Here is a 16,942-nt window from a genome sequence, read left to right as displayed (position 1 = left end):
ATCAATTTTGTTTATCTTCTCAAAGAACCAGCTTTTAGTTTTATTGATCTTTGCTATTGTTTCCTTCATTTCTTTTTCATTTATTTCTGATCTGATCTTTATGATTTCTTTCCTTCTGCTATCTTTGGGGTTTTTTTGTTCTTCTTTCTCTAATTGCTTTAGGTGTAAGGTTACGTTGTTTATTTGAGATTTTTTTTTTGTTTCTTAAGGTAGGATTGTATTGCTATAAACTTTCCTTTTAGAACTGCTTTTGCTGCATCCCATAGGTTTGGGGTTGTCCTGTTTTCATTGTCATTTGTTTCTAGGTATTTTTTGATTTCCTCTTTGAATTCTTCAGTGATCTCTTGGTTATTAAGTAGCGTATTGTTTATCCTCCATGTGTTTGTATTTTTTACAGATTTTTTTCCTATAATTGATACCTAGTCTCATAGCATTGTGGTCAGAAAAGATACTTGATACGATTTCAATTTTCTTAAATTTACCAAGGCATGATTTGTGACTCAAGATATCATCTATCCTGGAGAATGTTCCATGAGCACTTGAAAAGAAAGTGTATTCTGTTGTTTTGGATGGAATGTCCTATAAATAGCAATTAAGTCCATCTTGTTTAATGTATCATTTAAAGCTTGTGTTTCCTTATTTATTTTCATTTTTGATGATCTGTCCATTGGTGAAAGTGGGGTGTTAAAATCCCCTACTATGATTGTGTTACTGTTGATCTCCCCTTTTATTGCTGTTAGTATTTGCCTTATGGATTGAGGTGCTTCTATGTTGGGTGCATTAATATTTACAATTGTTATATCTTCTTGGATTGATCCCTTGATCATTATGTAGTGTCCTTTTTTGTCTCTTGTAATAGTCTTTGTTTTAAAGTCTATTTTGTCTGATATGAGAATTGCTACTCCAGCTTTCTTTTGATTCCCATTTGCATGGAATATGTTTTTCCAGACCCTCACTTTCAGTCTGTATGTGTCCCTAGGTCTGAAGTGGGTCTCTTGTAGACAGCATATATACAGGTCTTGTTTTTGTATCCATTCAACCAGTCTGTGTCTTTTGGTTGGAGCATTTAATCCATTTACATTTAAGGTAATTATTGATATGTATGTTCCTATTACCATTTTCTGAATTGGTTTGGGTTTGTTATTGTAGGTCTTTACCTTCTCTTGCATTTCATGCCTAGAGAATTTCCTTTAGCATTTGTTGTAAAGCTGGTTTGGCGGTGCTGAATTCTCTTAGCTTTTGCTTGGCTGTAAAGTTTTAATTTCTCCATCAAATCTGAATGAGATCCTTGCTGGGTAGAGTAATCTTGGTTGTAGGTTTTTCCCTTTCATTATTTTAAATATGTCCTGCCACTCCCTTCTGGCTTGCAGAGTTTCTGCTGAAAGATCAGTGTTAACCTTATGGGGATTCCCTTGTATGTTATTTGTTGTTTTTCCCTTGCTGCTTTTAATATTTTTTCTTTGTATTTAGTTTTTGATAGTTTTATTAGTATGTGTCGTGGCGTGTTTCTCATTGGATTTATCCTGTATGGGACTCTCTGTGCCTCCTGGACTTGATTAACTATTTCCTTTTGCATATTAGGGAAGTTTTCAACTATAATCTCTTCAAATATTTTCTCAGTGTCTTTCTTTTTCTCTTCTTCTTCTGGGACCCCTATAATTCGAATGTTGGTCTGTTTAATGTTGTCCCAGAGGTCCCTGAGATTGTCCTCAGTTCTTTTCATTCTTCTTTCTTTATTCTGCTCTGCAGTAGTTATTGCCACTATTTTATTTTCCAGGTCACTTATCTGTTTTTCTGCCTCAGTTATTCTGCTATTGATCCCTTCTAGAGAATTTTTAATTTTATTTCTTGTGTTGTTCATCATTGTTTGTTGGCTCTTTAGTTCTTCTAGGTCCTTGTTAAACATTTCTTGTATTTTCTCCATTCTATTTCCAAGATTTTGGGTCATCTTTACTATCATTATTCTGCATTCTTTTTCAGGTAGACTGTCTATTCCTCTTCATTTGTTAGGTCTGGTGGGTTTTTTTGCTCCTTTATCTGCTGTATGTTTCCTTGTCTTCTCATTTTGCTTAACTTACTGTGTTTAGGGTCTGCTTTTCACAAGCTGCAGGTTCGTAGTTGTTTTTGGTGTCTGCCCCCAGTGAATAAGGTTTGTTCAGTGGGTTGTGCAGGTTTCCTGGTGGAGGGGACTAATGCCTGTGTTCTAGTGGATGGGGCTGGATCTTGTGTTTCTGGTGGGCAGGTCCGTGTCCAGTGGTGTGTTTTGGGGTTTCTGTGACCTTATCATGATTTTAAGCAGCCTCTCTGCTAATGGGTGGGGTTGTGTTCCTGTCTTGCTAGTTGTTTGGCATAAGGTGTCCAGCACTGGAACTTCCTGGTCATTGAGTGGAGCTGGTTCTTGACGTTGAGATGGAGCTCTCTGGGAGATTTTCCCCGTTTGATATTACATGGAGCTGGGAGGTCTCTTGTGGACCAATGTCCTGAACTTGGCTCTCTCACCTCAGAGGCACAACCCTGACGCCTGGCTGGACCACCAAGAGCATGTCATCCACATGGCTCAGAATAAAAGGGAGAAAAAAAAAGAAGGAAAGAAAGAAAGAAGAAGATAAAATAAAATAAAGTTATTAAAATAAAAAAATAATTATTAATAAAAAAATTTTTAAGTAATCAAAAAAAAAAAAAAAAGAAGGAAGAGAGCAACCAAACCAAAAAACAAATCCACCAAGGATAACAAGCGCTAAAAACTTTACTAAAAAAAAAAAAAAAAAAAAAACAGACAGAACCCTAGGACAAATGGTGAAAAGCAAAGCAAAGCTATACGTACAAAATCACACACAGAAGCATATACATACACACTCACAAAAAGAGAAAAAGCGAAAAAAATATATATATATTGCTTCCAAAGTCCACCTCAATTTGGGATGATTCGTTGTCTAATCAGGTATTCCACAGATGCAGGGTACATGAAATTGAGTGTGGAGATTTAATCCGCTGCTCCTGAGGCTGCTGGGAGAGATTTCCCTTTCCCTTCATTGTTCGCACAGCTCCTGGGGTTCAGCTTTGGATTTGGCCCCGCCTCTGCATGTAGGTCACCTGAGGGCGTCTGTTCTTCGCTCAGACAGGACGGGGTTAAAGGAGCGGCTGATTCGGGGGCTCTGCCTCACTCAGGCCATGGGGAGGGAGGGGTACAGGTGCGGGGCGAGCCTGTGGCAGCAGAGGCCAGTGTGACATTGCACCAGCCTGAGGCGCACCGTGTGTTCTCCCAGGGAAGTTGTCCCTGGATCACGGGACCCTGGCAGTAGCGGGCTGCACAGGCTCCCAGGAGGGGAGGTGTGGAGAGTGACCTGTGCTTGCACACAGGCTTCTGGGTGGCGGCAGCAGCAGCCTTAGTGTCTCACGCGCATCTCTGGGGTTCCCGCTGATAGCCGTGGCTTGCGCCCATCTCTGGAGCTCCTTTAAGCGGCACTCAATCCCCTCTCCTCGCGCACCAGGAAACCAAAGAGGGAAGAATACGTCTCTTGCGTCTTCGGCAGCTCCAGACTTTCTCCCAGACTTCCTCCCGGCTAGCTGTGGCGCACTAGCCCCCTTCAGGCTGTGTTCACACCACCAACCCCAGTCCTCTCCCTGGGGTCAGACCTCCGAAGCCTGAGCCTCAGCTCCCAGCCCCTGCCCGTCCCGGCGGGTGAGCAGACAAGCCTCTCGGGCTGGTGAGTGCTGGTCGGCACCGATCCTCTGTGCGGGAATCTCTCCGCTTTGCCCTCCGCACCCCTGTTGCTGCTTTCTCCTCCGTGGCTCCGAAGCTTCCTCTGCTCCGACACCCCCATCTCTGCCCACAAAGGGGCTTCCTAGTGTGTGGAAACATTTCATCCTTCATGGCTCCCTCCCACTGGTACAGGTCCTGTCCCTATTCTTTTGTCTTTTTTTTTCCTTTTTTCTTTTGCCCTACCCAGGTATGTGGGGAGTTTCTTGCCTTTTGGGAGGTGTGAGGTCTTCTGCCAGCGTTCAGTAGGTGTTCTGTAGGGGATGTTCCACATGTAGATGTATTTCTGATGTATTTGTGGGGAGGAAGATGATCTCTGCATCTTACTCTTCCTCCATCTTGAAGCTCCTCCTGACCACTCCATACATGTTTGAAAGTCGTGGCTGATTAAACTGTCAGCGGGCCGTGAATTATCTAAATGTATGAGCAGGTTAATGGCTTTCTGTAGTTCAATGTTAACTTTAAGATCATTGGTACCTTTGACACCAAGTTTACTGACTTCTTGATTGTGGCTAAAAGGGAGACAAGGTATTAGTATCAGACATATTTTGTCTTGAAGGCTACTTGGTAACATATGAAAAGTCTTATGCTGAAGATAGTTTATGGCCAAAGTACAATGGTGTCTTTGGCTGTGTTGTCTCAGAAGTGTGATAGCCAGCAGTTGTGGAGCATCCTCTTGGCCGTAATGATGGCTGTGACACCTTTGAATGGGTGAGGAACACTTTCACCAAAACTATGAAGAGACTTAACCTGCTAAGGATGTAGAGAAACTGGAACTCAGAAGACAGTGACCAGAGAGATGAAAAGTTCCTCTCTGATGGTATAGTGTATCCTAATTATAGGAAGTATTGGGGAGGGAAGGAAGAAAGAATAGTCCACAATATTGGTCTTCAAATATTTGGAAGACCTTACATAGGGAAGAAAGCTTATTGGGAGTAGCTGTAAGTGTTAGAGCTCGGACAAGCAGGAGAAGATTTCTCATCTTTCCCCAGAAAGCTGTCCAAAGACTGAATGAACACTTGAGAAGGGAGAAGTGATTTTCTTATTAATAAAACTGTCCAGATATAAATTGTCAACCACTTGGTAGGAATATTGTTAAAGGGAATTAAGGATTCATGTTTCATATAGGGATTTAACTAATTTCAAGGTTCCTTCTTGAAACCTTAAGGTTCTCATGAGTCTATGAAGTAGACCAAAATATTTATAAAAATTAGAAAATAAAACATCAAACCTGCTGCATAAATACTTAGATGTGCATATACTCAGAAACGTGAGTTGATTCCTCCATTTGGAATGGAGGTTGGTAAAGATTCCTGAAAGAACAGTTTTTAAAGACTTTTTTTTTTTAAACATCTTTATTGGAGTGTAATTGCTTTACAATGGTGTGTTAGTTTCTGCTTTATAACAAAGTGAATCAACTATACATATACATATATCCCCATATCTCCCGCCTCTTGCGTCTCCCTCCCACCCTCCCTATCCCACCCGTCTAGGTGGACACAAAGCACGGAGCTGATCTCTGTGCTATGCGGCTGCTTCCAACTAGCTATCTATTTTACATTTGGTAGTGTATATATAAGACTCTTCTTTTTTAAAGACTTGGGCAGTGTTTCAAGTTTATAGATGGAGGCAACAAATACTAACTCTGGGGTTAAGCAGAAAAGACATTTATTGAAAGGCTGTCATGTATCTCATATTATCACTGAAAAGGCTGAAGAATGAAGCTTGTAAAACATCAAGCACAAAGTTAGACAGCAAAAGAAATGCAGCCAAAATCATAGTACAAAAGTAAAATGAAGAAGATACCTTGACACTGACCATACCAGCACTGGGCATCAATGCTACCCTGAAAATGATGCTGCTGCTACTGTGGCCCTTGCCCTCCCACAGAATCGGTTCTTCATGGTTTCTGCTTCTTTGTGATGACACAAGGCCCACATCTGAGCACCTGATAGAGCTTAAGAATGCTCACACTGGAGCTGTAAGTTATCTGGGAACACAAGGATCTTGTGTTTTCAGTTCTTCTAGTTGGAAGTGGGCTCTGCTTCCCACCAAGAGTCCCACCAAGATACGGTAGGGAATTCTCAGGACATAGAAGATGTGGGGCAGCCCCCTAAATGACAGACATTCACTGAGAGGGCACGCCAGAGTTTACTCCACTGTATAGTAATAAGTTTTATCACAAAAAAACATTAAACATTTTTTAGCCTATTTTTGCTGCAGGATTCCTCAGAGACTTTAACATATGAACATGGACTGTGCTTCTCCAAGAGGGAGATGTGGTGTGCAATGTTTGCCACACATAGTTGAGCAAGGCATTCTTTTCCATGGTAATTCTTGACAAGAGTGTTCGTGAGAACATTGGGGAAATGTGAAAGGATAGAGGTCATGCCCAGACGATTGCAACAGGCATCGGCAGATGTAATACGAGATGAGAGCCTTTAGAAGGTGGGTCAGAGTGGAGAGTGCCTTGAATTCTACCAGTCTAGTTCAAGTTTGAGTCATTGGATAGTAGCTGAGGTGAGGCTTGAGCCTGAAAGTGCTAGTTAGCCTGAATCAGTACCTTCAAAGGAGGCTCTGGTTGTAGCATACACAAAGGTTGGGAGAGGACAATCAAGAAACAAAACCCTGTGGAAAGGTTTAATCATTATGATTTAGAAGTAGGAATATAGATTAAGAGACTCTTGTATCTGAAAGGAACACTATGGGTCATTGGTCCTGAGGTCAGCAAACTACAGCCTGGGAGCCAGATCCTCCCACAGCCTGACCTAAGAATGGTTTTTAAATTTTTAAGTGGTTGGGGAAAAAAAAAATCAAAAGAATAATAATAATATTTCATTACATATGAAAATTATATGAAATTCAAATTTCAGTGTCCATGAAGAAGTTGCATTGTTCTCCTTAGTGGGCCTGTATTACAAAGAAATTGTACTCAATTGTGTTATTGTATTTTTAATTACATCACTTAAATGTATGAAATTTTTTCTCTCTTGTTATTGTAAGTACCTACATAATATTTTCAGTTTTGCCACTTGCCCTGCAAAAACTAAAATATTTACTGTTCCGCTCCTTTAGAGAAAAACTTTGCCAATCTCTGTTCTAGTCCACTGCCTTCACTTTACTGATACTGAAACTGCGGCTCAGAGCAATTTGCCTGAGGTCCAAAGCTTCCCAGTGATGGATCTGGGATGGAACCCATGTTCCAGCTCCTGCTCTAGTGCTCTTTCTCCCACAGCTCAGATGCATCAGTCCAAATGATGTTCCACGGGAAGCAGTGGTTTGTGTAGATGATGGGAGAGGAAGAGGCAGCATCCACCTCTATCCAGTGCCAAAGTGTAATTGGATTATGATGGTGTTGAATGTGACGGAGAAGCACAGGAAAGGGGGAGGATTTAATAACCTCCCTCAAATCTTAAAAACCACTCCAATTTACACCTAGGTTTTCCAGTTTCTCCATTTCTGCATTTAATGCAACTCAAAGACTTTAGCCAGAAGGTGAATAATGTAGAAGTTCCTTCTGCAGATCATTTATGTGGTAATGCACCTTGTTGGTTTTGATATTACCACTTAGATATGGAAATGTTCAGCTTTGCTTCTTGAAATGATTGGATTTTATAGATTCAGGTTGACATGTTCCGAGATAGCATGTGTCAATGGCCAGAAAAATAGGAAATCTGACACTGAAAAGAATTTTGAAATGAGGTCCCAGCCTCTGAGAAACAGTGGAATATTTAATTATCAATGTCAGTCATGAATATAGGATGAGAACCATCCTTCCTTGGATGTTCTGGGGGCTTCAGTACATTTTGTTGAAAGTATTTGGTTGCCAGAAAATCCTAGGATACAGAGTGATAATGTAACCATAGTGAGGTTTTTTTTTCAGTTTATTTCATAGTTTATTAAATCTATGTAATACAGTTTATTCTATAAAACCATTCTGTTTATACAGTTTATCATCTGATAGTCTGTAAACATTTCTTTTGATTTTTGAGAAGAAATCAGTGGTCCACTGGGGAAATTTTTTCCTTTCTGGCTCATGTATTATATGGTTTAAGAAAGAGCATGCTAAATGAATTCAGTATAAATAAATGCTATCTAAACGTTTTTTTAAAAATTTATTGGCTCAGGCAAAATTTGCAAGTCGATTTTTCAAGATAAAACTGCTGACTTGAAAGAAAATCTTGAGTCTCTAACACAGCTCCCCAGCTTCCTTTAGCAAAATTGAATTCCAGTACGTGAGTTAAGGCCCTGTGCTTGAGCTGCGAGATGCTGCTGGGAGAAAGCCTCTGAGACGGATACTTACCGCTCAGGAAGTGTGCCGCTAACCACAGTCCTTAACTCACTTTTAGGACACAACTGAGGGGCCAACCCCAGAGGCTCGCTCTCATTGCCTGGTGAAATCCCTTGTCTGTACTCTGGGGGCTGAGAAGAAGCTAAAATCACAAATTCAGAGAGATGAGAGAAGATGGGTGAGACACGGTAGTGTTGACAGCCAGACAGAAGGAGAATGAGGACAGCGGCTTTAGGGTCTTCACTCAATAGGAAATCAGTGCAATCAAGCAAGGCACCTGCTGGGGCCTGGAAGCTGAATGAGGAAGGGAGATTGGGATTCCTTGATGCAGCCCTGGTTAAGGCACTCTTCTTCCTAGCAGCCGTTGTAGACTAATGATTTCTATAATTGTTTCATATTTCTCTCCCCCATTAGACCAGTGCTTCTCAAATGGGGCCAGTTTTATCCTGCGGAAGACATTAGTCTAGAGACGTTTTTAGTCGTCACAACAAGAGAGGGGAGTAGCACTGGCATCTAGTAGGTAGAGGCCAGGGATGCTGCTAAACATTCCACAGTGCACAGGACAGCCCCACAAAAAGAATTATCCCACCCCAGATGTCAGCAGTGCCAAGGTTGAGAGACCCTGCATGGATCTTAAAGACCCATCTGTCTTGCTCAGTACTTTATCCCCAACACCTAGCTGGGAACCTGGCACAAAATGAGGCTCCCAGCAGGCATTCACTGAAGGCAGGTGAGTCAAGTCTTTCCTCTTCCCAGCCTCTTTGCCTCAGTCACTCCTTTTGCACCAGCAGGCACTCTCAACCCTGAGCACGTTGCACAGGACTGATCATTGACGCTACTTCTGAGCTGCAGATAATCTCTAATCAGAAGGAGGTTACATTTCTTTTGTCTCTCGTCTCTCTGTCGTATCTCTATACTGAAATTGACATATCTATGGTTTTGCATCTGCATTCTTAAGAAGGAATGAAATAAAAGGGTAGATATTTTCCTTTGCTTATACCTAGTATTTTGGTGTAGAATGATGAGCTATAATGCATGGCTGACTTAGCAACAGCAATCATTAGATTTATTTTCAAGGATAGCCAGTACTGAGAGTGTGTATGTGGGTGATGGAGGAGAAGGCAATTTCCAACATAATGAGCATTTTTGAATGCAATTTGACCAATTTTTTATGCTGTATAGGGAATGTTTATCCTTTTAAAGAGACAGTTCTGGAAGGCCCCAGAAGTTCCAGCAGAGAACTGGCTCAGTGGGGCTACACTAGCCCATCAAAGGAGCAGATTGAAATCTGGAGCGCCCCTTTCATCCCTGTTTCTAACAAAACCACTTCCGGAACAAAGGAGCCTACATTGTTTTATAGTTGCAAAGATGCCTGGTCCAGGCCTGTATAAATATGGGGAACGTTACAGGGTCGGGTGCATGCAATCCAGTTCTTCCTGGAGCACACTTGCCCCTCAGTGGCAGGATGAGAGCTGAGGACATTGAATATACTCAGCCCTTCTCTGTCTATCTTTCCCCAATAAACTCTATTTCATATACACACTGTGGCTCCCTTAGAAACTCAAATGCAACCTTCCCACCAAATAGGGGAGCAGTTCAGTTAAGCAGTTGTAGGAGTTCACCTAATTGCAGGCTATTTATCATATTTTAAATGATTTCTCTGTGTCATATGACTTAATCAAAACTCTCAGAGAGCAGGAAGAAGAGTAAATACTCGTGAGTGTGTATGTAAAGGGGAATGAAATGTGCATGTATAGATTGTCATATCTTGCATGGATTGTACATCTATAGATTGTGTATCTATATCTATTTTGTATCTATAGATTGTATATCTATATCTATAGATTGTCGTATCCTGTATAGATTGAATAGATTGTCATATCTTCTTGTCTCTACTCCTGTCAACTTTTTTTTTAACAGAATATGGTTTTCAGTCTCTACTGTGAAACCCTAAAAAGTAGCCCTGTGTCTGTTCTCGGGATGTTTTTGAGCATATAGCTCATTATCCCACACAGTAAACTCGTTATGAGGACTCTTGAGATCCCTGATTTCTGACTAGGACTCAAGAATAATTAGGCTTCTCCTCAGTCACTGGTTTGTTTTTTATCTCAGGGACAATGAGTATGTAACCGATTAGGTTTCCTTTGAGAATTGAGAGTTGCTTGTTAGAATGTTCAGAGCCAAATCTGTTGCCCACCCATATACAGCAGGGGTTTATAGAAATTCAAGGTAGCCTCAATCCTGACTCCATGTCAGGATGTCTGTACTTTTCCTTTATCTTTCCCATCTACTTCAAGTGTATCATCATTGTTATATGTACCTCTGTAAAATGTCTAGAAATGTTTTTGGGGAAAGGTAGGGGTATAAATAAATAGATGTATTATGGTAGGCCATCAAAACCCAGTTTTACTGGCTTCTTTTTTTCCCTTTCCAGATTGAGATGCTACCAGATGGGCTGTTTCAGTGCAAAAAGCTGCAGTGTTTACTTTTGGGGAAAAATAGCCTGATGAGCTTGTCCCCTCATGTGGGTGAGCTGTCGAACCTTACTCATCTGGAGCTCATTGGTAATTACCTGGAAATACTTCCTCCTGAACTGGAAGGATGTCAATCCCTCAAACGAAGCTGTCTGATTGTCGAGGAGAATTTGCTCAATACTCTTCCTCCCCCTGTAACAGAACGTTTGCAGACATGCTTAGATAAATGTTGACCTAAAGAGGAAAATCATTTTTAAAAGTACACTCCAGGGCTTTATCTGAGAACTCAATTTTCCTAAGTTATAAAGATGAACAATGGATAATTATGACTAACTATAACCAAATGTCTTATTAAAGCAACTCAGTGTCTATCCCTAAATTAAACAGGTAGAAAGTATTAACACTGAACTGAAGTTTTGTGAATAATTGATCTTTAACTTATGGAAATATAGGAAGTACACTTGGAGGGTGGAATGGGGACATGAGATTATTGAGTCTCTACATTGTAGTTTGTATCTTTTGAAGATTAGGTATTACTTATTTGCATACTTGTTTTAACTGACTTCCTGTTTTGATATTTATCACCTAGACCATAAACTCATCAACATAAATTCCCTTGATGCACACTGAGCACTGTCTTTGATTTATGGTCTTAAATATTTTTAGGCCCAGGGTACATTGTGCTAGGCAGAATTCCTTCTGGCTTAATGTTTACTTCCTGTCCCAGCTTGTTTTGAGTCTTCCTCCATCTGATTTTCTCTTAACAACAATGATGAACCCTGAGAAAGTGCCTGCCTTTGGCCTTTGCATAGAACAGGAGCAGAGTACTTAGGACATGTCACCCTCGGGGCAGCCTAAAAATTAATGTATACTCAAATTTCTTCTTGTATATCATCAAAGCCTTTTTTATTTGCTAATGATTTTTATATTAAATGTAAAACATACAAATATATTTTATTGTACAATCTTGGATTCAAAATCTGAGAGTAATTTTTGTAAGGTACAGAGAACACATCCTTTTCTTTAAGAATTTACTCTTAATATACTTGGTTTTGGCTGCTTATGATTCTCATATTTGTGCACATTCTGTTCCAAAATGTTTTTGTACTCTGCAACTAATTACTTTTGGATAACAAAAGCCTTGTGTTTCATGCCCTAAAATATTTGGGGGGTTTCCTTGTAAGAGGATGGCCACATCATCTACCTCTCTCTTCCCTAGTGCTGTGCTATTGTACGGGTACAATTCTTAATTACTTCAAAAACTGTGATGGAGGGGAGAGGTGCAGATTTGGATCTTTAAAACTGATTTTAAAGCATTCTGTAGAAATTAAGTAAGAGTTAAGCAAAATACTTTCTTCTCCATCTGCATGATCTCTAGATAGGATTATAATGTAAAACACTCAGCTTAAAATTCAGTGCTTAACATGAGTTCTCAGAGCTCACAAAGAAATAGATCTGGTTAACTGAAATTCATCTCATGCCTTTGTCTAACTTTTCTGGAATACATTTTGCTCTTTTTTATAAAGAGCTTTGTGTTTGGCTTTTTATTATCATGCATATTGTAAAGTGAATAAAATCGACTGACTCATTTTGGGGACATGTACATTTTCAATGTGTTTTTCTCTAATGGGTCTAGGCATTGTGATGCCGTCTCATTTTGGATGTAACTATGAAGTAATCTATTAACTGCACCTAGACAAAACTGGAAAACACTATGGGTAAACAGTACTGTAAACATGGAATTGTGTTGTATGGTATGTTTTTTCTTGCTTTCTCCCTTCCAGAAAGATGAAAATGAGTCTAAGTTATGGCAAAATGTAGCTTCCCTCACCTGCCACACACCCCTGGACTAACATTCAGAGAAAAGAATTGTTCACATCAAATGAAATTTGAGTAATAGCTATAAAAAATATAAAATACCAAAAGCTGCCTAAAACATTATTGTTTATTCTGAATGAGAAAGAACAGTGTAAAAATGCAATTCTTACCAAAACTTGCCTTTAGTCAGAACATTCAAGTTCTCAGGGAGCCAGGCATAACTGATGAAACTTTCTTGTAGGATTTCAGAAAACAGATTCTGACTATATCTAGGGTTTTATGTTATTTTCAATCTTTTTAATGTTGAGTTCTTTGTCATTTTAGTGTTTCACATCTCTGTTGCACAATAGAATTGTCATGTGTACCGATTCCAGTGTTGGATAGGATTATCTTATGTTTGGAACATGAATACAATACATGGAAATATGTTTAAATGTTTTGGGCCATATAATTAGCTATAATGTGTATGAAAAATCTTACCCCCTTCTTACTTTTAAAACAAAGTTCAGATTTGCTACTATTCCCCTGACAAACTACAACTCCTCCCGGCTAGTCACCAGTTCTGTTCACCTGCAGAAGTCACTAGCCAAACCTTCCTTATCACCCTTCTGAATTTCTGGAAGCAAGTTACTATCAGGATCAGTAAAGAGTTTTGTAAGCTTCTTTCCAAACACTAGGGTTTGGTTACTAATGCAAACTCTGTTGTTCTTGATGCCATAGTTTTTAGGCTTACTTTTTAATTTCAATCCTACACTCCAGTGTTTAGGTAACTTTTGAAATGATGTAGCACTGATGCCATGAACTCTGAGACCACCACTTAACACCCAAAACTGTGGTGTTTGATGCCACCTTTACTGCAATGTTGGAGCAGATCTTCAATTTGGAAGAGGATTTTAAATGAAGAAAATGAAGTTTATTCAATTATAATTTTAAGACGTTAGTTGATACTTGATTTCCAAGAATGTGTAGTGCATTTTCCAAAAAATAAATATGGATGTTATTCAGAACAAAGTTGAAGGCTTATGCTAGCATTGGTTCATTTTATTTACATACACACACACAGATACACAATGATGAGCTTGCACACACACATAGACACACACACACGCCCCATGTATACAAAATGTAATTTATTAGTTTTGGATATGTTTAATATTTTTCCAAAGTTGTAAGAGGTTGTAGGTTAATGCTAGGATATTAATTCTTTTTTATTCCTTACTTGTAATCATGGAGTATTCTATTCTCTTAGTTGTAATGTTAAAAGAATACTAAATGCTCAAACTTGGTCAACGACCTAAGTGATTTTGAGCATTCCTTGTGAGGTGTAGTGTTCCTTCACTAACATACATCAGAGTATATCTGTGTGGCACATAGATACGGTGTTTTCATTCTTCATCCTCAGTCTTCATTTTTCCTCTGATATCACCATGTTTCACTGTCAGTTTAGCAATTGTTTGTGTTAAAGAGGGTAAATCGAGATCCTCAAGGTCTCATTGTTGTGGCATAGCTCCAATGTGTGTGCTATGGTGAGCTGCAGTGAGTTATCTGCATAACATTATTGTTTGATAGTGGAAATATTTGTTTCTGTTCTTCAGGTGTCTCATGATTCAAATTTTGTATGTTGAATTAAAGTATTGCATAATATTGATGGGTTCAGAAACCATTAAAATAATCAAACAATTATTCTGTGGATTTATAACTTTATTTCCTTGTATTTTCAATCAAATTGCTCTTTCCATCGTCACTTTCTCTTAGCATTGTCCCATCCACATAAGGTATTTTGTTTTCCCTCTCCACTCATCCATCTCCTTAAATTTATATAGTAACAAAATATATTTGTGCTAGAGAACTTGCGATAACACTTGAGCATGTATTTATTTGAGGGGAAGCCAGAGCCTATAATTATGCCTAATTGAATAGTTCTACTTGACCCATCCCTGCAATGTTTAGAGCTGATCCAATGATCCCTCATCTGTACCAACAGCATGAGAATATAACTGTAAATCCACTTTGTTTTCGGGAACTGTATATTGCATCAGAATCTGTGTTTATTTCTTTCTGGAAACAAGAGGAAGGCTGGTGGGAGAGGGGAGGAGTTATTTTGCATCCTGGTTTGAATTATGAAGACGTTATACACATGAAATGGCCTAAACTAGTAACTGTTGCAAAATGCCCTGGATATAATTATTTCTTATCTTCAGCTGGATATGAAAGCTGAAGCAGTGAAAAAGCTGCAGTCCTATTTAATTGGTTTCTTCCTGTTTCTGGTCCATCACTTCTACCACTGGGAACTATCTACTAAGTACCTTTGGTAATGGACTACATTCTCTTCGACTTTTTTTTTTATATGAACAATTTCGTCAACCCTAAAGCATTAGCATAGAACATAGAAGCCAAAGTACTGAGCTGAGCTGGCTTCTGGTTGAAATTAATTTAAAATTTGCATTTGACTTGTATAGTACATTACTGCTGAGAAAAACAATTCGGAATGCCTCCTGCATGTTATATATTATCTCTGACAGAGATGGTGCAATTTAAAAAATACAAAGGGGCATAGAATTAGAATGGATGTGTTTGTGTATTTATGGGTTGTATATAAACCTAAATATTTATGCTTAAGTGTTTTAAAAACTCTTCAGATGTTTCACTCTCAGCAAAATAATGGGCCAATCCTGAGTAGAGACATTTTCTTTGGTTAGCTTCACAGTGAAGGCTAGCATTTGTTTTTTTTTGTCTTTGTCACATATTCTGAAACATGTACATAATTGGTTTTCACTTCTGATAATGGATTACTAGAAAATGTGAGATTGTTCTGAGTTGAATGGTTGTGGCCCTCAGGTTTACCATGTAAATCTGCACTTTGGTGGTAAATCCCTCTGCTTGAGATTCAGTAGGTTTGGGTCAACTTTACCATTTTTAAAATAACTTTTGTGTAAAATAAAGATTCAATTTTTATAATAAATGGCAAATAAAAACAGATTCAGTGTTGGAAGAAGTTGACTAATTTTACCTGTATACACGTATCAGTGCCCACGTCCCAGAAGTGATTCCCTCCTCTTCCCAGGGTTTCCTGTGCAGTTGTACTGTTATATTGTTCACCAAATGATGGATTTTAAATTTACATATGAATCTCCTAACAGTAGTATGAGTTTTCAAAGTGTGCTACAATGGCCACAAATTATCAAGTCCCTGAAAACTGTTGAATTGTTCAACTGTTGAAACAGGATCAATTCAGCAGTTTTAGAATACACTGTGGGGGAGTGTTGAGGGTGTGGAATCTGTCACTCCTAATAAGTCCATCTGTCCAATAGTGTTCATCCTTGGGGACTGATGTTCACAAACCAACCCATCTCTCTCCCTCTCTTGGCTCCCGTTTCTCCATCTACCGTTAGTTTCGCACTAGCACTGAATAGTGGACCAGGTAAATAAAAAGTAAAAAACTACAAGACAAGAAATGTTGTGAAGGTTTAGTAAAGGGAGAAAACACTCGAATTATCGAGTAAACTAGGCACATAATAGTTTGACCTTTTGGATAGAAGACTCTCTCTCTCAACCACATACATACACGGTTTTAGGAACACATTAGAAAGCAAATAGTAAGAACTTTGCTGGAGGACAGAACTCGTTATAGACAACCAGATTATGAAACCAGATGGTCCTATTTTTCCCAGGAAATGCATACCTCAGGCAAGGCTTTCCCTCACCCTAAATGCCTCAGGAATGGGAATATGTTGAGGGAACGAAGCCAGTGCCTGACCTAAGGCGTCACTGCAAGGTGCTTTGGGCGCTGGGTCCTGTGCTAACAGGCCACAGGGCAGTCACCTGTCCCCATGAGCGTGGGAACGGGGGTGGCTCCACGCTGTTCAGCACTCACCTCCACTTTCCAAAATCACTTTTCAAACATGCTGTGAAGGGGGCCTGGCTGTGCAGACAGAGGCTGTGTCGGTGCTGTTGAGGCCACAGTTTGATGCTCTGGAGTTGCAGCTCATGTCTGGGTTTCTGACATGAGTGGATTCTCTGAAATCCGGGTTCCTAGCTTGTTTTCTGTGTCCCTCTCATCTCCGAGGTCCAGAGGAAAGCAGTTTATCCAAAAGCACAAAGCCAGACCTTGAACTCAGCCCCATATTTACAGAGGAATATGTATCTAATATGCCAACGAAGGATCAGAAGAGAGTCATTTTTCAACATGAGAAAAATGCAGTTATTTTTCGACTTGGAAAATACAAGTCTCTCTTCACACTGTGTTGTCTCATCAGGCTCTAGACAAGAGTTCTAAGTCTTGCCTTCTAAATACCAATGATTCTATAGAACTGCCTGTGTGCTGCTGAGAAGTTTTCAAATTATTTCTTATAACAAATACCTTAAATTGTGTGTGCCTTTTTACACAGGCCTGTTGTTTATTCATTTAGGACTCAGGCACATCGTTTTTTACTCTCTGCCTCCCTCTGTCGCTGAGATGAGAAGAAATCAAATAGAAGTTCGCCTGGTTCCCATTTCCTCCCCTTTTATTCACTTTCTCCTTGCCCTGCCTTTATAAAATGCACCCCCCCCCCCCAAGGTAAGATCTCGAGAATTCAGTGGCCCTCACTGAATCTCAGT

At 39.6% G+C, this 16,942-nt stretch overlaps 1 protein-coding gene across 5 annotated transcripts in view; it reads left to right on the top strand.

Moving 5' to 3' along the window:
- The window catches only part of LRRC8B (leucine rich repeat containing 8 VRAC subunit B), an 84,895-nt gene that overhangs the window by 58,608 nt on the left and 9,345 nt on the right, over window positions 1–16,942 (top strand). For 4 of the 5 annotated variants that reach the window (XM_067043084.1, XM_067043073.1, XM_067043078.1 and 1 more), the window contains one exon: window positions 10,486–15,338. The exons of the other annotated variant lie outside the window; for it this stretch is intronic. In XM_067043084.1, the coding sequence (XP_066899185.1) occupies window positions 10,486–10,758 (273 nt within the window). In that variant the 3' untranslated portion in view covers window positions 10,759–15,338. Of the gene's footprint in view, window positions 1–10,485; window positions 15,339–16,942 lie in introns of those variants that run through there. 5 annotated transcript variants of the gene reach the window in all.

Source organism: Kogia breviceps, chromosome 1 (assembly GCF_026419965.1).
Source record: "Kogia breviceps isolate mKogBre1 chromosome 1, mKogBre1 haplotype 1, whole genome shotgun sequence".
Lineage (NCBI taxonomy): Eukaryota > Metazoa > Chordata > Mammalia > Artiodactyla > Physeteridae > Kogia > Kogia breviceps.
The sequence above is the reverse complement of the archived record's forward strand: the minus strand, read 5'-3'. Positions and strand labels throughout refer to the sequence as shown.